The 20,467-nt window shown below is 30.3% G+C and overlaps 7 protein-coding genes across 12 annotated transcripts; 4 read left to right on the top strand and 3 right to left on the bottom strand.

Moving 5' to 3' along the window:
- Positions 1-75: 75 nt before the first annotated feature.
- On the top strand, positions 76-2,514 carry LOC138935704 (putative transferase CAF17 homolog, mitochondrial). The gene is made up of 3 exons (XM_070300489.1): positions 76-241; positions 354-1,498; positions 1,705-2,514. Exons 2-3 carry the CDS (start codon positions 375-377, stop codon positions 2,123-2,125), a joined length of 1,545 nt encoding a protein of 514 aa, XP_070156590.1. The 5' UTR covers positions 76-241; positions 354-374; the 3' UTR covers positions 2,126-2,514.
- On the bottom strand, positions 2,139-5,575 carry LOC138935702 (RNA-binding protein 34). Of its 2 annotated transcripts, XM_070300482.1 has the most exons (5): positions 5,382-5,573; positions 4,628-4,839; positions 3,206-4,537; positions 2,810-3,114; positions 2,139-2,732 (listed from the first exon to the last, which is right to left on the bottom strand). In XM_070300482.1, exons 2-5 carry the CDS (start codon positions 4,824-4,826, stop codon positions 2,535-2,537), a joined length of 2,034 nt encoding a protein of 677 aa, XP_070156583.1. In that variant the 5' UTR covers positions 4,827-4,839; positions 5,382-5,573; the 3' UTR covers positions 2,139-2,534. The 2 variants fall into 2 exon arrangements, with proteins under 2 accessions (XP_070156583.1, XP_070156582.1); XM_070300481.1 differs by having other exon boundaries at positions 3,206-4,839; positions 5,382-5,575.
- A 406-nt stretch (positions 5,576-5,981) lies between these two features.
- On the top strand, positions 5,982-9,415 carry Kat60 (Katanin 60). The gene is made up of 10 exons (XM_070299894.1): positions 5,982-6,640; positions 6,725-6,857; positions 7,037-7,181; positions 7,284-7,374; positions 7,457-7,578; positions 7,652-7,831; positions 7,938-8,080; positions 8,159-8,271; positions 8,363-8,489; positions 8,558-9,415. Exons 1-10 carry the CDS (start codon positions 6,376-6,378, stop codon positions 8,754-8,756), a joined length of 1,518 nt encoding a protein of 505 aa, XP_070155995.1. The 5' UTR covers positions 5,982-6,375; the 3' UTR covers positions 8,757-9,415.
- LOC138935387 (RNA-binding motif protein, X-linked 2) lies at positions 7,796-10,531 on the bottom strand. 2 transcript variants are annotated; one of them, XR_011447238.1, is made up of 6 exons: positions 10,206-10,531; positions 9,829-9,981; positions 9,616-9,745; positions 9,179-9,341; positions 8,647-8,763; positions 7,829-8,427 (listed from the first exon to the last, which is right to left on the bottom strand). XR_011447238.1 is itself a non-coding variant. In XM_070299895.1 (5 exons), the coding sequence occupies exons 1-4, from the start codon at positions 10,217-10,219 to the stop codon at positions 9,219-9,221; spliced, it is 420 nt and encodes a 139-aa protein (XP_070155996.1). In that variant the 5' UTR covers positions 10,220-10,531; the 3' UTR covers positions 7,796-8,763; positions 9,179-9,218. The 2 variants fall into 2 exon arrangements, 1 of the variants encoding a protein (XP_070155996.1); XM_070299895.1 differs by having other exon boundaries at positions 7,796-8,763.
- Positions 10,532-10,545: 14 nt separating this feature from the next.
- On the top strand, positions 10,546-17,406 carry Rabex-5 (Rabaptin-5-associated exchange factor for Rab5). Of its 3 annotated transcripts, none has more exons than XM_070299889.1 (10): positions 10,546-11,156; positions 12,048-12,160; positions 12,269-12,526; positions 12,610-12,739; positions 12,839-12,936; positions 13,051-13,307; positions 13,416-13,547; positions 13,632-13,877; positions 13,975-14,430; positions 17,386-17,406. In XM_070299889.1, the coding sequence occupies exons 1-9, from the start codon at positions 10,993-10,995 to the stop codon at positions 14,416-14,418; spliced, it is 1,842 nt and encodes a 613-aa protein (XP_070155990.1). In that variant the 5' UTR covers positions 10,546-10,992; the 3' UTR covers positions 14,419-14,430; positions 17,386-17,406. The 3 variants fall into 3 exon arrangements, with proteins under 3 accessions (XP_070155990.1, XP_070155989.1, XP_070155991.1); XM_070299888.1 differs by lacking the exon at positions 17,386-17,406 and adding an exon at positions 14,627-14,918; XM_070299890.1 differs by lacking the exon at positions 17,386-17,406 and having other exon boundaries at positions 10,546-10,696; positions 10,786-11,156; positions 13,975-14,510.
- Rabggta (Rab geranylgeranyltransferase subunit alpha) lies at positions 15,015-17,668 on the bottom strand. 2 transcript variants are annotated; one of them, XM_070299892.1, is made up of 7 exons: positions 17,575-17,668; positions 17,212-17,322; positions 17,004-17,122; positions 16,596-16,783; positions 16,267-16,461; positions 15,595-16,197; positions 15,015-15,474 (listed from the first exon to the last, which is right to left on the bottom strand). In XM_070299892.1, the coding sequence occupies exons 1-7, from the start codon at positions 17,575-17,577 to the stop codon at positions 15,029-15,031; spliced, it is 1,665 nt and encodes a 554-aa protein (XP_070155993.1). In that variant the 5' UTR covers positions 17,578-17,668; the 3' UTR covers positions 15,015-15,028. The 2 variants fall into 2 exon arrangements, with proteins under 2 accessions (XP_070155993.1, XP_070155994.1); XM_070299893.1 differs by lacking the exon at positions 17,575-17,668 and adding an exon at positions 17,464-17,535.
- Positions 17,669-18,981: 1,313 nt separating this feature from the next.
- On the top strand, positions 18,982-20,242 carry Magr (Iron-sulfur cluster assembly 1 homolog MagR). The gene is made up of 3 exons (XM_070299994.1): positions 18,982-19,104; positions 19,460-19,513; positions 19,695-20,242. Exons 1-3 carry the CDS (start codon positions 19,021-19,023, stop codon positions 19,947-19,949), a joined length of 393 nt encoding a protein of 130 aa, XP_070156095.1. The 5' UTR covers positions 18,982-19,020; the 3' UTR covers positions 19,950-20,242.
- The last annotated feature ends 225 nt before the right edge of the window (positions 20,243-20,467 follow it).

Raw genomic sequence — 20,467 nt, 5'->3', positions numbered from 1 at the left:
AGAAATCTTTGTCCTGATCGATCGATTAAATGAAACTCTACTGCACGGATAAATTTTTCGATCGCACTCCTATATTAACAGAAACGGTCGGTAATATCACCATTCTATCGTTAATACCGGCTCCAATAATCTCGGAATTATTTATCAGCTGCTTTATATTTCAAAAATACATGTGAATGGAATTTTCAAATTATCAAATTATGCATTTGGAATATATATGTGATCGAGTTGCTGTATAAATGTAAGATTAAATATTTTTATACCTTAAAATTGTATTGCGCAAAATAATTTGAAGTATTCAGAGATTAGGATTTCTTATTATTGATTCTATTGGATGCCTGTATTTTTCGTAGAAAATAAAATATTCTAAATTTATGATGTCCGCCACGATGATTATTCGCGTGAATCGCTTTGCTTTCCACGTGTGCAAGCGTAATAAAGGAATCGGTAACCATCAAAGGTATGGGATTAGACACAATTCCGACCAAGTTGATGGCAAGACATTAGAACGTTTGAACGGTAGAAGTATACTACGTGTAAGCGGCAATGAGGCCTCTGCCTTCCTGCAGGGATTAATCACGAACGATATGAAGCATCTCGCGGAAGGAGCATCTAATATTTACACTTTGTTCTTGAACATTAAAGGCAGAGTAATGTACGATGCTATAGTGTACCAGAGTGAAGAAAGTAATATGTATTACATAGAATGTGATATGCAAGTTGTTGAATCTTTACAGAGACATTTGCAGTTGTATCGTGTAAGACGAAAAATAGATATAAAACATATAGGGGATAAAATCAATGTCTGGTCAATGTTCGATTCCACTAAACATTTTAATAATGAAGCCGCAGTGAATGAAAGTGAAAAACGCAAATTGGAAGGAATGATATTTCCATGCGGCACACTAAATAATAAAGCCAGCAAGTTCATCGATAATATTATGATATACGAAGATCCAAGATTGCCCGATTTAGGTCTCAGAATTTTAGCCGAATCGCAAATTGGCAAGCACGAAATAATCAAACATTTAGGCTCTGATGTATCCTTATCTAAAAATGTCGGGAACTACAAAGCACTTCGATATAAATTAGGAATAGGGGAAGGTATACATGATCTACCCCCTGCAAAAGCATTGCCTCTAGAGATCAATTGTGATTACTTGCATGGTGTAAGTTTCCATAAAGGTTGTTATATCGGTCAGGAATTAACTGCACGAACATATCATACAGGCGTGGTCAGAAAGCGCCTGATGCCCTTAGTGTTTGATAATATTGTGGACAAACCACTTTTGTATGATGAAAAAATTCTCAACGAGTCTAACAATGTGGTGGGAAAGTTTCGAGGATATATTGAAAAGTATGGATTAGGTTTAATGCGTATTAATGAATCTCTCAGTGCTCGGCAACTTAATATATCGGGCATAAATATAAGAGTTGTTAAACCAACGTGGTGGCCTCAGGAATTTCAAACGGAAACAGTTTCTGCCAAAGATATAAAGTAACAGTTCAGTACATTCGACTAACATCGTGTAATATATCAATAAATTAATATCATATAGAAAATCGTGATATAAATATATATATATGTGTGTGTGTGTGTGTGTGTGTGTGTGTGTAAAAAATTATATACACAAAATAAATTTGTTGCACAACATAAAATAGATAATATATATTTAATGGATTGTATTCCTTGTTGCTTTATAGGATGGAAGATTTTGCTGGTACACCAATGGATAAATCTGATATTTGCAAACAGATGCAACAAAATACTTCTACGAGTCAACAAACGGCGGCAAATGTATGCGGCACTTTTATATGTTCTTTTTGTTATTTAAAAGAATGTTACGATTACAAAGGTGCAAAACCACCATTCGCTCGCCAATTGGTTTATCTAGAAGAATGTTATATTATGAAAGATCCATTCAGTTTACCAAACAGGGGTGAAGTTTTAGTCCTAGGCGCTGATTGCAATATGTGCAAACGCATTGTATGCTTAGGATGCAGCATATTTTACAAACAGCGTTTCTGTTTAAAATGCGCATCCGATAACATGCAGAAATTACCACTTCAATTACATGGCAAAATCAACAATTTAATGAAACATTATGTAGATTCTTCAAAGTAATGCAATGTACTGCTTAAAGAAATATTGTTATTTATTAAACAGACACAAGTTACATTATAATGATACAAAGAAAAAAAATATATTTATATACATGCTATTATAAGGTCTGTTCTTTATAACTGAACTGGCTGCACTAGTTCAGAGCTTATCTTTCTCCTTCCAATGGGGAGAGAAAAAGATAAACTCGTAAACTAGTGCAGCCAGTTCAGCTATAAAGAATAGACCCATAGTTATTTATATTTGAGCCAATTCACAATTTTTATCTGAAAATTTTGATATCTTTTATAAAAATGCTGATATATGTATATCTTTTTGTATTAAATGAACGCTATAAATCTTGTCTTTGAATATAAAATATCTTATAACTGCATCAAAAAAAAACTATAAAATACATCGCAACATTATTGACTTAAACTTTTACTGGTTTATTCGATTGTGCTGTAAGCTTTTTTGCCATTTGCTTCTTTTTCTTATCCAGTTTATTTTCTTTCTTTTTATTTTTGGAATCTGCTTTTTGTCCCAGAAATGAAATCAATTTTTGTTCTCCGGATTTTACATTATTTTTCTGTGATTTTTGATGCTTTTTAATATTTGCTTCATTTTCAGTCTGTAAAATAAAACGCGATATATGTGATATCAATTCCATTTTTCAATTCCAAAAAATTTTCAACAGAAAGTACTTACTTTATATGCTACTGGTTTTTCCAAATTATTTTTGAATTTTTTTCGTGGATTACCATCATTGTTATTTGAAGAAACTCGTTTTTCTCCCTTCTTGTTATCGCCACTTACATATGCTTTTACCCGCACTGGTCGCGTCATAATCTCGACACCATCTAACTTTAGAGCCAAGGCTGCAGAATCTTCAGTCTTGAAATTGACATAACCAAATCCTTTAGTTTGACCTGTTTGTCTATCACGTACTAAATGCACAGAATCTATCTCTCCACATGTACTAAAATGTTTCCAAATGATGTTTTTATCTATGCCTAGATTTGGAAGGGGAAGAAAAAAAAAATTAACTATTAATTATTTTTTCCTATATAATTATAATAAAATCGACAATAGTTTTATACATACCAAACTTCAAATTTCCTATAAATACAGCTTTCTTATTATCCCATTCTTTTTTCTCAGGTTTATCAACTATTTTGACATGTATGTAATTTCCTTCAAATATTTTTCCATTCATACTAAGTGCCTTTTGGGCAGATTCTTGGGACTTGTAATTAATATACACTACAACTGTAGTTACTTTTGGATGAATCTGTTTTGTTATAGCAGCTACTTTCTTAGACATTTTTGCATCTTGAGGAATGATACCTCTAAAACGTAAATTATTAATAGGCCCAAATTTACCAAACACTTTTCTTACTTCTGTTTCTTTTGTCTCTTTTGGAATATTATCAATGAAGATAGTTCTTTTATCAATTTCTTCTTGTTCTTCAGAAGATAATTTCTTTTCCCCTTCTCTTACTTGTCTTTGTCCTTTAGGAATATCCTTGCTATTGGATGCTTTAGCAGCTTTCTCTTTTATAATTTTTACTACATTATCATTCTCTTCGCCATCTTCATCTTCGTCACTAATATCATCATCTTCATCATCTTCATCTTCTTCATTAAAATCTTCATCATCGTCCTCGTCTGCGATACTATTTCCTAAAAGTGCTTTTAAACCTAGTGTTGAATCCTCGTTCTCACCGTCATCGTCATTATCATCATCCTCATCCTCATCTTCATCTTCATCTTCATCATTGTCACCCTCATCTTCTTCGCTATTCTCAACTTGTGGTTTTACACCTTTGAACATTTTTACACCCTTACATATCAATGTTTCTCTCTTAATATTGCCATCTTTATCGCTGTCATTGTCATCATCATCATCATCCTCTTCTTCCTCCTCTTCTTCAAAGTCCTCGTCATCTTCATTTGACTCATCTTCTAAATTTTCATCAAAGATATGTAAATCTGAATTCTCATTTTCATCCTCGTCTTCCTCATCTTCATCATCATCATCGTCTTCATCATCTTCCATAGTAACTTGACGTAATTTTTTATTCTCATCATTTTTATTTTTATTATCCTCATTATCTTTGGCTTTTGGCTTTACACCTTTAAGTACTTTTATACTTTTATGTTCAACCATCTCTCTTTTAATATCATTGTCATCATCTTCTTCTTCCTCCTCTTCTTCAAAGTCCTCATCGTCTTCATCTGATTCATCTTGTAAACTTTGTCCAAAGATATCTGGGATATCGGTATCAGATTCTTCTTCATCCTCAAATGTTTCATTTAGACTAACGTCATCTTGTAATACAATTTCTTCATCAATATCAGAGTCAGAATCATCAATTTCCTCCAATTCCTTTGTAGGGATTAGGTTAGTTTTTTTATTGGCTGGTTTATTTTGTGCTACATTTGAAGAATTTTGCTTATTCTTTGCAGAATTTTGTTTCAATTGCTTTGCATTATTTTTAGATAAATTTTGATTATTCTTTATACCTGTATCTTTCTGGAAATTTTTCTGCGATGATACATTTTTGTTCTGTGCTTTTGAGTTATTGATTAAAGCTACCTTGCCTGCTGGCGTATTTTTAAACTTGAGATTTTTATCTTTTTTTACTGATCCATTTTTTGTTGTATGCAACTGTTGCTTTGCATTCTTCATACCTTTGTTTTGCCTTGATTTCGCTTTACCCATTTTCTCCAAGTTTCTACAATAGCATTATAATTATTAAGAAACTTGTTAAAATAAAAGAAATAATACGAGATGCATAAGGACATAAAAGATTCAGTTTTACATATATACATTGTAAAAAATACACAAAAATATACGTTTAAAGGTTACCCTATCTCTTTTTTAAAATATTCTCTTTCAATATTTTTTATTTTAATCTCCCTAGAAACATTAATTGCTGCAATCAATGGTATTTTATATAATGCTTAAATTGCCGGAATTCTTTCAATGACCGTTATTGATAATATAAAATTCGCGCAATTATATCAATTTAGTATCAAGTTTTTAGGAATAACAATAAAAGATTGCGAATGTGAGGCTCTCATTTTTTGTAAGAAAAAAAACCCAGAAAAATACGAATATATAACGGAAAAATGAATCAAATTAGTTGAACTTGAGATCAAAATCCACGTGTAACGTGATAGAACAAAAGTATGTGCCAAAAAGCAAACTTTCGATTAAACGTACAAGATATTTTATTGCAGAATATGAATGAATAAATTGTGATAAATTGCTTACTTTTGCTTAGCCGTTAAAGAGTTTCTTGGCTATTATTACTGGTAAAAATACTTGAATTAGCTCAAACTATCACCGGTACAACGTACAAGCAGTAAAGCCAATAAAACGAGGGAGAATGGAGAAATGTGCCGACAGGAAGACATGCAGCAGCCATCAACGATTGCGTTCAATAAACTGTCGAATAATCGAATTTTTATAATCGAATTCGATTTTAATGTAGAGGGCTGTAAAAATACAATCGATAATTATAAAAACAAGAGCCTATCAAGTAAATTTGCATATGCAATAAACTGTTAAATAATTTTTAAAAACAACCAAGCATAAAGAGCCCATACGAGACTCTTTTGTGGAAGGACAAATTCATTTGGACACACCACTTATATCGACCGATGCCTAGAATAACCCAGCACGACTGACCAATCAGAGAAACCGATCCTATTTTCAACTGGCCAATAACCATTAGCCGCGTTTAGCAGAGAAAACTGCTCAGTAGCAATCGAACGTGATTGGCTCTTACTTTTAGAATTAGCAAATCAACATCCAGTATTGACAAGATAATACTGAGCGCTTTCCCTGCTAAATGCAGCCATAATCTTCTGTGATGCAACTGCGATAAAAATGTTAAACAAACATGATAGAAAATTTATGAAAACTTTCGCGTAATTTCTGTGAAAGTATTTAAATTGTCGAACAAATCAACTTAAAAACAAGCGTGAATTTATTACTGCCTGAATTAATTTATGCACAATACAGAATTGTTCGATGAAAATTAACCTGCAGCGATGTAACTATGTAATTTAATATAGCGTCAATTATAGAACGCGAGAAAATGTACATCAATGTGCAAACAAACGAACTTTTTCGCTCTCACGAACATTTTGGAAGAATTTAACGATTTCGTAATCGATGCTCTCACCTTATATATCTATTTGAGAGTGTAACAAATTTTGCACTCTTTATATCGATATTTTCTCGTTTATGCGAAAGTGAGATAATGGCTGTGTCAATAAATGAAATTTGCGAAAATACGAAACTTGCACGTGAAATGGCATTGATGGGAAATTACGACACGTCTGGCGTTTATTATCAGGGGGTTGTGCAACAAATACATAGATTACTCGCGACCATAGCAGATGCGACTCGTAAGGCAAAATGGCAAGTTGTACAACATCAAATTGTTGAAGAGTTCGAAAAAGTAAAGGCTATATCCAATACATTGCAACTTTTCAAAGTGGACACACATGGAGAAAGACTGCTTGGTAGAAAGAGCACAATCAAGATAAATAAATTTTCTATTGTTACAATGACGACACATAGAATGATAATAAATTTTTAAATTTCAGGAACATCTTGTTTGTCATTTGAAGAACCAACACGAGATCCTGCTCTGTGGTCTTATAATTCAGAACCCTCTTGGAATCAAACGCCAGCCAGAGATCCTGATGTATGGCCACCCTTAACCCCAGCAGAACAAAAGTATTAATATAAATCCTTAATATATTTTATGACTTTTTATGAATATTTTTTATAGATTTAATATTTAAATTTCTTTTTTCTTTCTCTTTCTTCTCTTTCACTTCTATTTGCTTTTATTATATATTGTGCTATATATATGCTTAACTATGAAAAAGTAATTTAGCTAATATATTTTTCAGAAACTCAAAGCAGCAAAAGGTTCAACAGAAACAGCAAAATCGAACAAATACTAGAAAATCTCTTGTTACAACTAAAAAACCAGATAATAAGGCTACCACCAAAAAGGATGACAAGAAAATTATAAAGAAAGATGATACCAATAAGGTCATGCAGTTTGCAAAATGAAAAGAGAGAAATACATATTTATATTTTAAGTTTTTAAAAAGTTATGAATATTAATATAAATCAAAACTACAATAATTACAGGACAAGTCAGAGACAGAAAAAGATGATGTCGAATTAGAAGAACGCAAATTTGAACCGTCTACTACTGATAAAGATCTTGTAGAAATATTAGGTATTATTATTACTGTTATTTACAAACTTATTGGGAAAAATGTAGAAAAACAATTATTGAAATATTGATATTAAAATTATAGAAAGAGATATTGTTCAAAAAAATCCAAATATTCATTGGGACGATATAGCAGATTTACATGAAGCAAAAAGATTACTGGAGGAAGCAGTTGTGCTTCCAATGTGGATGCCTGATTTCTTCAAAGTATATCCCTTTCTCAATCTATCATAAAGTGCAATAAAATTTCATTATGCTAATATAAATGTAATATTTTTAGGGAATTAGGCGACCCTGGAAAGGAGTACTCATGGTTGGGCCACCAGGCACAGGCAAAACTATGCTCGCAAAGGCTGTTGCAACAGAATGTGGCACAACATTTTTCAATGTCTCGTCTTCTACATTGACATCAAAATATAGAGGTGAATCGGAGAAACTCGTTCGATTATTGTTTGAAATGGTAAGACAATATTTTAATAAAATGTTTAATTGACATCTAAGCAAATTTCTCTAGAGAAATGTAACATTCCATTCATATTATTAATTTATATCTTGTGCGGACACAGGCTAGATTTTATGCACCCAGTACAATCTTCATTGATGAAATTGATTCTCTGTGCTCTAGAAGAGGATCTGAATCAGAACATGAAGCTTCACGTCGTGTGAAATCTGAGCTTCTTGTTCAAATGGATGGAATAAGTTCCAATAGGTAAAATACTGTACGACATTTATTTTATTTATTATAATAATGTAAGAGCAGATATCAAGTATTTTTATATATATATAGCGAAGATCCAAGCAAAGTGGTGATGGTATTAGCAGCAACAAATTTTCCATGGGATATCGACGAAGCTCTGAGAAGACGCTTGGAGAAACGTATTTACATTCCGCTACCTAATCGTAAGTTTTGATAAATTTTGGTTTCTCAACAAGAGAGAGATGCAATATATCCATAATATAAAATATATTTTCCGATTTCTTCATTTTTCAGATGAAGGTAGAGAAGCATTGTTAAGGATAAATCTTCGTGAAGTCAAGGTGGATTCATCTGTAAACCTAACAGATATCGCAAAGAAACTTGAAGGTTATTCTGGTGCAGATATCACGAATGTTTGTAGGTGAGCAGAGAATTACGAAATAATTTACAGACATTTTATAACATATTATTCGCCATTTTATCATTTAGAGATGCTTCGATGATGCTGATGCGAAAGAAAATTGCGGGTTTGAGACCTGATCAGATCAGGCAATTGCCAAAGGAAGAATTGGACTTGCCTGTTTCTGCTGCAGATTTTGATGAAGCTGTTGAGAGATGTAATAAAAGTGTTTCCCAGGAGGACTTGGAAAAATATGAGAAATGGATGAGCGAATTTGGTTCTTCTTGATATCATTCTGTTAAGAAATAATAATATAATTTATTGACACAAGTTTGTTGCTTGTATGTGTATGTTGACATCATTAATATTATAATATTCTCTTTAACACATATGAAATGAAGAGCTTCTTAATCTTTAATCCTAAATCTTAAAAAACTTTATCATATTCTTTAAATACTTAAGATTTTAAGAAAATCAAATTGGGAAATAAGATTGCATGGTAGAAATAATAATAACTTGTGTAATATTTTTAATTTTAACCATAACGCTATAACTAAGACTTAATTTGCAATAACAAATCAATTGTAAGTAATGAGGCTTAATCAATATATATTTATTATGTGTTTGTGTGCATATATGTATGTGTGAGTGTGTGATTAAATTTAAAAGTACAAATATATGCAAAATAATATGCTTTTAAAAAATAATACCTTGATATATCGCTTTTTTTATATGCGTATCCTATACATCTCAATCTTTTTTTGGAGCACAACCCTCTTTTCGTAATTTGTTCGTTTCTTCGTCTATATTTTTGGAATCTTTTGGTGCTTTGTAATTGGTAACATGATCCACTCGTATTACTCTGCCTAAAATCTACAAAAGAAAAATAGATTTTTTTTTATATTGAGATATTTTTATTATAACTTTGAGGAATATAAAATAAAATATATATATATATAAAATTAAAAAAAAATATATATATATATTATATATATGTATATGTACACATACACTTTTGTATGGAAAAAGGTCATTATTTTGCTATATACTTATTTAATATTGTTAACAAGTGAGAAAACAGTAGTATACAATATTACAAATAACAGTAAATAATAGTTTACAATCTTATACTTGTGTTAAAATATACCTTTATGCCATTAAAATTGTCAACTGCCAGTATAGTACTCCTTTGATCTTCGTAACACAAAAAGCCATATCCCTTTTGTTTTCCAGTATCTTTATCTCTGATTAAGTTTATATTAACTACTTCTCCATATCTACAATATATATTACATTTATTTTGAAAAGACTAATTGCCTATACAGGTGATAATTGTAATTTATATACAGATTTAACTTACTGAGAAAAGATAGCGATAACATCACCTTCTGTTAAATCGTATGGTAGGCCACCGATGAAAATCCAAGCGCTATCTTTATATTGGTCATGCCAAGATGTTTTGTTGTTACTTTGCAATTCTTGCTCAGTGAGCTTCTTTATATTTTTGACATTACTGAAAATATAGGTTATCCATAATAGAGCGAATGTAATATAATTTTTAGTTTCTGAATTAAAAATTTTTTTTATATATACATATATATAAATTTAAAATTAGGAATATATAATATATAAAATATATGGTTTATATCTATTAGTAATGTTTTTTTCTTTTATTTATGAGTGCTTAATATTTCTTAACTTATACATATAAATTATAAATTAAAAAAATATGCGTACGTTAAAGGATTCATATTACAAACATATATATGCGATAGACTTAAATTCACAAAGATATATTTCTAAATAATCTATAAATAAACACTAAATTTTAATTATAAACATATTACGCGGACGCGTAATACATTGAGATTTCAGATTTTCTATTAGGGCTAGGGGATACCATATACCATAGACATAGTATATCTAGATCTAGACCGAGAATTTGCCTTTATTTAAGGAGTGGGGGTAAAGATGCAGATTCTCTCTCGCTCGCACGTAGCATAGCGTACTCTTTCGCTATGCTACATGCGAGTGAGAGAGAGCGCAAGGAGCACGGAACAGAGTATGTCCTTTTCTATGTGCACCTTGGCCCTCACTCTTCAACACTCGGTCTAGATATACCATCTCTATAATCGAAACGCAGCCTTGGAAAAGTTTCTCGCAATAACAGCCAATCAATACGTTCGGCAAAGATCGTTATGGGGCGCGTTCTATTTGACGCTGCAAAAGTATCATAATTTTTAATTGACTAATCAAAACAAAGAAGTCCTTTGGCTCTTGTGTGCTTGGTCTACTTTCGTATTCTGTCAATTTTTAGATCGAAAGTGTTATTCAATGATTGGCACAAAATTATCGTTCACCATTGCAAGAGTAGCAAAAATGTCTTGACGGAGATTGAAATAAAACACACTTCTCCCAACTTGTGGGATTATAGATTTTAAGTTAGGTTAAGCTTCTCTTCTGTCACCGTCAAGGACAGTTTCATATCTACTTACCGGCAGAAACATTTTGATTGCGCAAAGGCATGTATTCTACGAAGACACCGACTCTTCGTATTGACGAAGCTGATTTGAAGTGCAAGAACGGTTGTGGATTTTATGGCAATGCGGAATGGGAAGGTTACTGCAGCAAATGTCATCGGGAACATTTGCAAAAACGACGCGCCCAAGCCGAACGCATATCTCATTTGCAAGTTTTTAAATACATAATATTTATTTATCCCTTAAAACGTAATGATATATTTCGCTATGCTTCTGGATATAATGAAGATTTATGATCCAACATAAACCGACATTAGCACAAATATAATATTTGATGTATATTATTTGTAGAATATTCACCATAAGTACTAGTTCTTTCCCTTAGATTGTTTCGCAAGGAAAAGTAAATAAAACAAAAATTAATTTGATTTTAGAAAAATCGAAGATCAGGGGCAAATCAACAACAAACAAAATGGTCCATCTGGTATACTATTCCATCCTTTTTGGATATTGACCATGAATTGAATTTTTAAGAAACTAAACTAATCAACTCCTTTTTCTTTGTAAGTTTCTAAATTTTAATTATATGATCAGTTTGCCTTCTGAAAGATTCAAATGATACTGCAGATCTTTTGATATAATATTTAGTGTAGTCTTCAATAATTACTAAATAACATCTTCAGTAAATGAATTATAGTAAATATAAGCTAAATATTTTTATTTTCCTGGGATCTATATTTGCATGATAAAAATCCAAAAACATTTTTTATGTATTTTCACTCGTAGGCATTGAATATTGAATAAAACTTGTCACTACAATATTTTATACAGTGCCCACTGGCATTATATGAAAATGCTCCCAATTTTATTTAGTCAATGATTCGTATTTGAAGAAAATCTTACCATAGACTGAAATCAGTATGGCTACTTATACGACGAATACTTTACAAATACTGTGTATAATATATATATATGGAGTAGTATACCAGATGGATCATTTTGTTTGTTGACTTGCCCCTGATCTTTGATTTTTCTAAAACCAAATTAATTTTTGTTTTATTTACTTTTACTTTACATAATATCATTATTGTTCTTTTAGAGATAATATTAATCGATCAGTGAGTACTGGAAGTCACAAGGAGGAGAAAAAGGTACAGCAAGAGAAAAAGTATAAATTGTTAAACATTTCGTTTAGAAAACCTACTGCAAAAGGTATTTTATAGTGATGCTATTATTGTAAACTATTATAAACAAATATTTACTAAACATATATACAAGTTTACTTATTTCTTCATTATATGCAATGCATTAAATTTTAAGTTCAAGGTTATCAGGAATTATATCACGAGTTATTAAAAGATAATACAGATCTCGAAAAAATTAAGGCAGAAAATCGAGATTTATTGTTATATATAGCCAAGACCCCGATAGAAAAGGATGTACGAAAGTGCATACATTCGTTTGTAGTAGACATACTACAAAATAAAGATGTAAAAAGGATAGAAGAGTTGTCAGAGATAACGCAAAATTTTTATCATGTGTTTGGAAAACGTCTAGAAAATAGCACCAAATATGCAGGTTTTAATTTGTGATATATGCCATATTTATGTAGCTCTGTAAAATCGCTTGAAGATTTACCTATATTACGCTCTCTGTTACAGATATACCATCAGATATTAAAGAAAAGTTGTTAGATTATGTTGAAAGATATGCAATGACTTTGTTATACAGAATTCTTTTCTGCCCTCCATTCACATCTGATGAAGAAAAAGACTTGGCCATACAAAAAAGGTTTATATCATAATTAGAGGAGCAGCTTAAATTGCATCTATATTTAATATAAAAAAAATATTAAATAACTTTGTGTGTGTATGTATGTGTGCTTAACAGAATACGGCAATTAAATTGGGTTAGCGGCAAGAATTTGGAATGCAGGATTCACGAAACAAGCTCAGAAGTTAGAGAGCTTGTTTACACATCCATTACAGGTTTGCTATACTATTATGATATTAATTATTACAAATTAATGTAGTTTTGTAATTTGGTTCTATGTGCATGTATCTCTATGCGCAGTGCAATATAATAAAAACTTCTTTTTTTAGATCTTTTAAATATGGATTCTGCCAAAGCGCCTCAAGAGAAATTGGCATGTGTTATTCATTGCTGTAGAAATATATTTTTATTATTGCAACAATCTGTTGATGGACCAGCATCCGCTGATGAATTCCTTCCAGCACTCATATTTATTGTTTTAAAAGCTAATCCCGCACGTCTTAAGAGTAATATAAATTTTATTACAAGGTTTTGCAATGCCAGCAGATTAATGACCGGTGAAGGAGGATATTACTTCACAAATCTGGTATTTGAAATTTATTAAAGTGTTTTACATTTCGCAAAATAAAGTCATCTATATTATCAAAGTCTTGTCAATATTATTTTGAATAATTATTTATAATGTTATGTGCAGTGTTGTGCAGTATCATTTATCGAAAACTTGACTGCAGAATCCTTAAATATGGCTGAGAAGGACTTTAATGCATATATGTCAGGAGAATGTGTTCCAGCTAATACATGGGAATCGGCTCTTATGATATGCGAAGTAATATTTCTTTATAATTTCTTTATGTATCGAGAATTTTAATTACTATATCATAGATGTAATTTATAACATTTAATTATACAGAGTTTACACTTTATGTGTGAAGATATAACTTTGTTGGATGATTTGCAAGCTAAAAATGCTGATATTATGAAACAAACAGAAGAACTGAAAAACAAAATGATAGAATTTAAAGAAAAGATTAAAGAGGATGTAAGTAAAGTGATTGAAAGAACACCATTGTTGATATCTCATAGTCAGAGAGTGCCTACTAATTTAGATAGCGAGGATTTTGAGAGCTATCAGCTACCCCCGCCAATTATTCCACAGGTAAGATTAGTTATAACTTTTATCTTTCACTTTTTATAATGCACTATTTTTATCAACCAAACATTGCGAAATATTATTTTAAATTGTCATATAACAGATATATCCGCATTCAGTCGGCGATAACGTGAATAGCGGTGTAATGACAGATCTGTCAAGTGATTTGATGAGAACATCATTGGTAGCAGATTCCGTGACGCCATCGCCGACATTCGATTTTCCATCCCTTATTGGCGACGATAGCTTGGAAGTTAGCAAGGGCGAAGACGAAACTAGTCTTATCAGTTTAGATACGCAGTCCGATCTTGCACCTGGCGAAACACAGCTCTTTAAAAAACATATGACAGATAGTTTAATAGATGAATCTCTCACATCTGAAGCAAACCTATCATCTGTATTGAAGCCGATTAGCTCTGAAGATTATCATGGCTTCACAATTCAGGGATCAAATATACCAACAATACCATGCCATACAGGTGATTCATCTATAACTACAGCAGATTTAGATTCGGATAACTATTCCAATTACTATAAGAACATGTAGCATTGTAAAAATGTAAGTATTATTTATGTGTAAATATATAATATATAAAATATTTAATAAGATTTTAATTATAGCGGCAATTTTTAGTTGAAATAAAGAAATTTTCACCGATTTAATCTTTATATCATTTCTCTATTTTCGTTAAAAATTGCTACTATAATTAAAATTTTTTTATGATTCGTCTATATTTAAAAGGAATCTATTATAGATTCTTAGATATAATAAAAGGAAATAACATGCAACAAAATGATGTTTTGAGGAAGGAAATATCCCTCCTGCCCAGAAAAAAGAAGAATATGAAATGATGGGTCTGTTCTTTATAGCTGAACTGGCTGCACTAGTTCAGAGTTTATCTTTTTCTCTTCACATTGGAAGGAGAAAAATAAGTTCTGAACTAATGCAGTCAGTTCAGGTATAAAGAACAGACCCAATATTACAACTAAATTTTTGTGAGAAAATCTTTCCTTTTTTTTTTAAACTATATTTGATTTAATATCTTCTTGAAAAATAGTAAAAACAATAGTCAATAGAGATTAAAAAAGTTACCATTAAACACTTTTTAATATAATACATATATAAAGTATATATTTCTCTTTCAATGTTTAAAAAGTTACATGGTGGTTAAAAATATTTCACATCTTGTATTTAGATCATCAAGTATAATATTTGTAGGATTATATATTGGATTATCTCTTAAATCTAAGCTTAATAAATTTTTATGTCGTTTTATTAAGTTTATTATCTCCTCTGTACTTGTTAATTTATTATTTCTTAAAGAGAAAATTTCGAGATTGTGTAGAGTAGGAAAATGTTTCAATGATGTTATGCCATTGCTGGAGAGATATAGTCTTGTACATTGTTGTAATGTAGAAAACTGATGCAGAGAGTTCTCCAACTGATTCGCATCAAGGTACACATGCTCAAAGAAGCTAAAATAATGATTATTATGTAATTTAGTTAAACCTAATCCTGGTAAATCGATTTTGGACTGTATTTCCATATCACTCTCCCCTTTCCATATTTCAAGCAATTTATATTCCACCAAGAGTTTGCTTCCTAAAATTGCAATAGAAGTATATTTATAAAAAATAAGTAAAAGATAAATAGAATCGAGATAAATTTGTTAAACTCAAGAGATTTTAATATTATATATAAATATAAATATATTACACTTACGCAAATCTTTATAGTAATTTTTGCGAAGGCTATCGATTTTCGATAGCGCCGTTAAGTTATTTAATATATCAATATAAAATTTTTTTAAATCAATTTTTTTCATCAATAATATACCAGTTAATAAGGCCCATTTATTATTTGGTTCCATTTTGGAAAGCTGATTATAACTCTTTAATTGTTCATTTAATTGTTCGTCGTTGCTATTTTGTCTGTGCAACTTTGAATTATCTTTGTAAATCCATGCACTTTCTATTTGTGAATATGAGAGTTCATATGTGGTTTCTTGCAATTTTATAAAAACTTTCTTGGCATGATCCAAATTCTCCAATGGATTTACAAATCTTGCAATTTGTAACTTAGCAAATTTCTCATCTGGATATAACTGCCATTGTACATCAACAACTTCATTATTGACATATAGTGAAAGTGAAACTGGTTTAATTAGTATATTGTTGTCAATAACAATGATAGCGGTATCTTTATTAACGAGAGCACGCCATAGTCTACAAATTGTCATGCACTTATCTAAAAGCCATCTTTGGTAGAACCATGCACTAGTGTCATTTGGATCAGTAAAAGTTGCATTCATGACAAGGTCGAGCTCTGAAGAATATTATCCATTATTATTTCAAAAGATAAAAAACATTATGAAATAATTTACAAAGAACTTACCTTGTCTATACTTTTCATCTATGATTGGTATCTCCTCTATGGTACCAAACATTTTGTATAATATTCGACTTCTATAATGCCAAGATGAATAATTTGAAAAGTTATTTAGTATCTTTGTGGTGGAAAATTCAAATTCTTCTTCATTAGAGATCCCAGCTTTTTGCACAATGAACTCTCTGTAATCCCAGCAGTGAACTATAATAAAAAAATGTCTCTTCAGATATGTTACCTTGTTTGAAGAGCAATATTGGATTTGTATTTATGTATTCATATATGTGGCATATATATATTGCACATACAGTAAGATAAAAGAGACATGGTATACTAACAATTTCTTTCATCAATGTTTAAGCATTTTGCACACAGTGATAATTCTTTCTTCCAATCAGGTTCAGGCATTTGTTCCATCACCCAACATCTTTGGTGCCACACACTATATGATTTAGGGTTTTCTTTAAGACAGTTTTCAGTTAAACTCTTCTCATTTTCAAGTAATTGTTTATAATCTTCATCACTCCTATACATTTTCATTGTTGAATTAATTTCTGCTCACTACAAGTGTTTTCCAGCAAAGTACACAGGTGACACAACATAGTATCATACGATTGACTATCAAATACAGAATTTTAAATTTCTTCGTTTGATAGCCAATCATGTGGTATTGTCTGTTACACTGTGTCATCTGTGTACCTTACTGGAAAACACCTATTAAATCAGACATCTTATTGTAACGTTACCATTTGTTATTTTGGAAAGCTTCACGACGAATATTCCACAATGTATAAATATCCGAATTATTTAACAGCATACGTTTAGTAATTAATAATAATTCATCATCCCATATTTTATCTTTCCTCTGAAATATAAAAGATATGATAATCATATATGAGAGAAAACTGCATGTAATGAATCACAGATATGCAGATAAGAAATGAGTTTCAAAACCTTTTGAAACACTACAGCAATATCGGCCTTGTATTGGGCGACTTTGGCTGCCTTTTCCCTTTTTCTTATCTCCTCCTGTTCCGCTGTAGTACGTACTTTAACTCGACCATGCTAAAAAAAAATATATATATATGTATTTATTTATTCTTTTATTTATTTATTCATTCTTTTCAGACATATATATATTAAACACGGAAAATAACGAGATATTGGCTATGATTACATAGCACATATTCATAAAGTAGCACTTACTTATATTTATTTCATATGCAATAAAACAATATTTTAAAATACTGATAACAGCGTACAATCAATGAATTAATCAATAAAAAGCACAACATATAATTTTTTATATTACTTTACCATTATAGATACTCTTCTTATATTTGTACAGTAAATCGTGAACAAATCGACGATTTTGACTTATGATTATGACTATATTCCACTTGACATTACAAATGTTTTGAAGCGTTTGATTGGCCCATGTATAGTCAATCCACAGACTTCTATATAATACTAGATCGCTAAAGCCTGTCGCACAATCCAAAGGAACAGGGAATAATTGACGCGACGCGCGATATCCAATGAGAGCTTTTTTTTTTTCGGAAAAGCAGAGCTGTCATTGGATATCGCACGTCGCGCGTCGCTTTATCGCGTCTGCAAGAGCCATAACGAATTTAATAGTTATTTTTATCGTTACTTTTTTCGAATTAACTCGATATAATTTTCATACAAAAAAACATATTGATAAGTGTTGGAACGCAGCATTACATGAAAACTACTGCAAGCTCATTTTGGTATCTTGTTTCTTTGTAAGACAATGTTTAAAAATTTTTAGTGTTTAATTTGATCTTGTATTAAAGAAATTTGTATGTAAAGTTAGTTTTAGGTATATATAAAAAAACTAACGGAAATTGTAATGTCTCGTTATTTTTTGAGTAACGAGTAATAATGCGGCGTCTACAATAGAGATTTTAAGCCCTAAGTCTTAAGAAATTGACCAATCACAGTCAAGTATGAAAAGAATACTCGACTGTGATTGGTCAATTTCTTAAGGTTTAGGACTTAAAATCTCTGTTGTACACGCCGCATGATACTCCTGCGAATACATTTCTCATACGTGATACATACTTTTTGGGGTCAATATTTCGGTCAACATATAAGGGAGTTAAGCCCTGCGTATAATAGAGAAAATATTAGGAATAGAAATAAAATATTAAATATCAAGAGGAGCAATTTGGAATTATTTTTTACTTCAAACAAGGACACGGAATGGATTAATTGTTTCTAATTTTTATTTTTTTATTTCATTTTGCGTTAATCCATTCTGTTCCTTTGTTTGAAGTAAAATAATTCCAAATTGCTCCTTCTGATATTTAATATTTTATTCCTATTCTTAATATTTTCTCTATTGTGCACAGGGCCTTAGCGGTCTATTTAATAAATTATATAGAAGTCTGTGGATTGACCATACAAAAGAAAATTTCTTTGTTTCAATTACCAATATCCTATGTCTGAATTACTAGATTGTAATGACCGATTATTAAGCCATAGACATATAGACATATAGACATTTCATATGTTTTGTATTAAGCACTTATATTTATGATTCAATTTATTTTGAAGTGACATTTGGTTACCAATTGGCCAACACAAAATAGGATTCTCTGATTGGTCAATCATTACTGGTTATCTTAGGCACCATATGAGCAGTCACGGGACGCTTTCTATTGCATCTCACAATATGCCAAATACTAGCTTTAGCTTTGACGTAAGGCTTAAGCGATAAGCGAGATTCGTGCATTAGAAATGGCATCATCCACGGTGGCAGCCGCCACAATACGAGCTGTGAAAGGAAGAAAGATTCTTCCAACTCGCGCTGCGCTTACTTTGGTCAGCATATGTTACAAATTAGAGATAGTTTTTTAAACTTTTTCGCAAAAACTGCTTATTTACACACTTTACATAATTTACAGACTGAATTCGAGAATATAAGATGAAAATATAATAATAAATTTAGAGAAAAGTATATTGCAAAAAAAAGTATTAATAATAAGTTTTAAGTTTTTAAAAATAATAATTAAAATCATTTATTACAATAGATTTTGCAACGTATTTAGTTCGTGTTTTTTGCGTAGTTTTATTATTTCATAATATATTGCAACATTACGTTGATGGATAAATATAACCTTATTTTCATGGGTCATTTTTATATAAATATTGATGAAGAAGATGTCTTATATTTTAGACTCCCAATGCTATCAATAAAATTAAAGATATTTTGAAAGACAAGAATGAATATGTAAGTACTTATATATATATATAATATTTTTGAATTACATAATAACATTAAAGAAAAATGTCTAATTTTATAACTGAGATATGTTTATAAGGACATATATACAAGTTTTTAAAAATAAAACTTCAAACTTTTTTTGTATTTAATATATTAAAATAAAAATATTATATATATATATTTATAGATTGGTCTTAAGGTTGGAGTACGGCAGCGTGGATGCAATGGTTTGAGTTACACTATGGAATATGCGAAAGAAAAATCCAAACTTGACGAGGAAGTAATTCAAGACGGTGTTCATATATTTATCGATAGAAAGGCACAGCTTTCTCTTCTTGGAACAGAAATGGATTATATCGAGAACAAATTAAGTTCCGAATTTGTTTTCAATAATCCAAATATTAAAGGGACATGTGGATGTGGAGAAAGTTTCTCAGTGTAGCGTAATTATGTGAAATTGTAATAATATTATGAAATTTATTGTTATAGTTGATATGTAATTATAATCTGTTTAGTTAAATTATGAATTTTAGAATACTCTATCATATGACATTATAATTGTATCATATGATATCATATAACATTATAATGTATCATATGACATTATAATTCCAATGTTTTTCATCAAAAGACGAAGTTTCAACAATGCAAAATAGGAATTTGTAACAAAATTGTTATAAGTTACTTTATCATTTGTTGTATATATACCACCTTATATACTTATCACACTTCCATAATTAAAAATAAATATTTAATTAATATATATTACATGTTTTTATTTTTATAGTCTAAAGTAATACAATTAAACTTTTTTTTTTAAATATATTTTTAACTATTGTTTTATTTAATATTTATCACACATACTGCTTTAAAGATACATAAACAGGAAAAGATATATTTATTTAATCTATCTTTGAAAAATTTTGTCTGTATAAGTTTTTTAAATCTATTTTAAACTAT

This window comes from Polyergus mexicanus, unplaced genomic scaffold, assembly GCF_030449975.1.
Source record: "Polyergus mexicanus isolate NDT 795.1 unplaced genomic scaffold, iyPolMexi1.0 SCAF_8, whole genome shotgun sequence".
NCBI lineage: Eukaryota > Metazoa > Arthropoda > Insecta > Hymenoptera > Formicidae > Polyergus > Polyergus mexicanus.
This window is presented reverse-complemented; position numbering and strand designations above follow the sequence as displayed.

Excerpts from the sequence above, each read along its gene's own strand:
- LOC138935704 (XM_070300489.1), top strand. The coding sequence starts at position 375 with ATGATGTCCGCCACGATGATTATTCGCGTGAATCGCTTTGCTTTCCAC. Across the intron at positions 1,499-1,704 it reads GTTTCTGCCAAAGATATAAA|GATGGAAGATTTTGCTGGTA; the intron begins GTAACAGTTCAG and ends GTTGCTTTATAG.
- LOC138935702 (XM_070300481.1), bottom strand. The coding sequence starts at position 4,826 with ATGGGTAAAGCGAAATCAAGGCAAAACAAAGGTATGAAGAATGCAAAG. Across the intron at positions 3,115-3,205 it reads TATAGGAAATTTGAAGTTTG|GCATAGATAAAAACATCATT; the intron begins GTATGTATAAAA and ends TTCCAAATCTAG. Across the intron at positions 2,733-2,809 it reads AAAAACCAGTAGCATATAAA|ACTGAAAATGAAGCAAATAT; the intron begins GTAAGTACTTTC and ends TTTATTTTACAG.
- Kat60 (XM_070299894.1), top strand. The coding sequence starts at position 6,376 with ATGGCTGTGTCAATAAATGAAATTTGCGAAAATACGAAACTTGCACGT. Across the intron at positions 7,182-7,283 it reads AGAAAGATGATACCAATAAG|GACAAGTCAGAGACAGAAAA; the intron begins GTCATGCAGTTT and ends CAATAATTACAG. Across the intron at positions 8,490-8,557 it reads GATATCACGAATGTTTGTAG|AGATGCTTCGATGATGCTGA; the intron begins GTGAGCAGAGAA and ends TTTATCATTTAG.
- LOC138935387 (XM_070299895.1), bottom strand. Across the intron at positions 9,746-9,828 it reads GTTATCGCTATCTTTTCTCA|ATATGGAGAAGTAGTTAATA; the intron begins GTAAGTTAAATC and ends TATATATTGTAG. Across the intron at positions 9,342-9,615 it reads ACAATTTTAATGGCATAAAG|ATTTTAGGCAGAGTAATACG; the intron begins GTATATTTTAAC and ends TTTCTTTTGTAG.
- Rabex-5 (XM_070299889.1), top strand. The coding sequence starts at position 10,993 with ATGTATTCTACGAAGACACCGACTCTTCGTATTGACGAAGCTGATTTG. Across the intron at positions 11,157-12,047 it reads GCCGAACGCATATCTCATTT|AGATAATATTAATCGATCAG; the intron begins GCAAGTTTTTAA and ends TTGTTCTTTTAG. Across the intron at positions 13,878-13,974 it reads CCCCGCCAATTATTCCACAG|ATATATCCGCATTCAGTCGG; the intron begins GTAAGATTAGTT and ends GTCATATAACAG.
- Rabggta (XM_070299892.1), bottom strand. Across the intron at positions 16,462-16,595 it reads AAACATTGATGAAAGAAATT|TTCACTGCTGGGATTACAGA; the intron begins GTTAGTATACCA and ends TTTTTATTATAG. Across the intron at positions 15,475-15,594 it reads AAATTACTATAAAGATTTGC|GAAGCAAACTCTTGGTGGAA; the intron begins GTAAGTGTAATA and ends TTGCAATTTTAG.
- Magr (XM_070299994.1), top strand. The coding sequence starts at position 19,021 with ATGGCATCATCCACGGTGGCAGCCGCCACAATACGAGCTGTGAAAGGA. Across the intron at positions 19,105-19,459 it reads CTCGCGCTGCGCTTACTTTG|ACTCCCAATGCTATCAATAA; the intron begins GTCAGCATATGT and ends CTTATATTTTAG. Across the intron at positions 19,514-19,694 it reads TGAAAGACAAGAATGAATAT|ATTGGTCTTAAGGTTGGAGT; the intron begins GTAAGTACTTAT and ends ATATATTTATAG.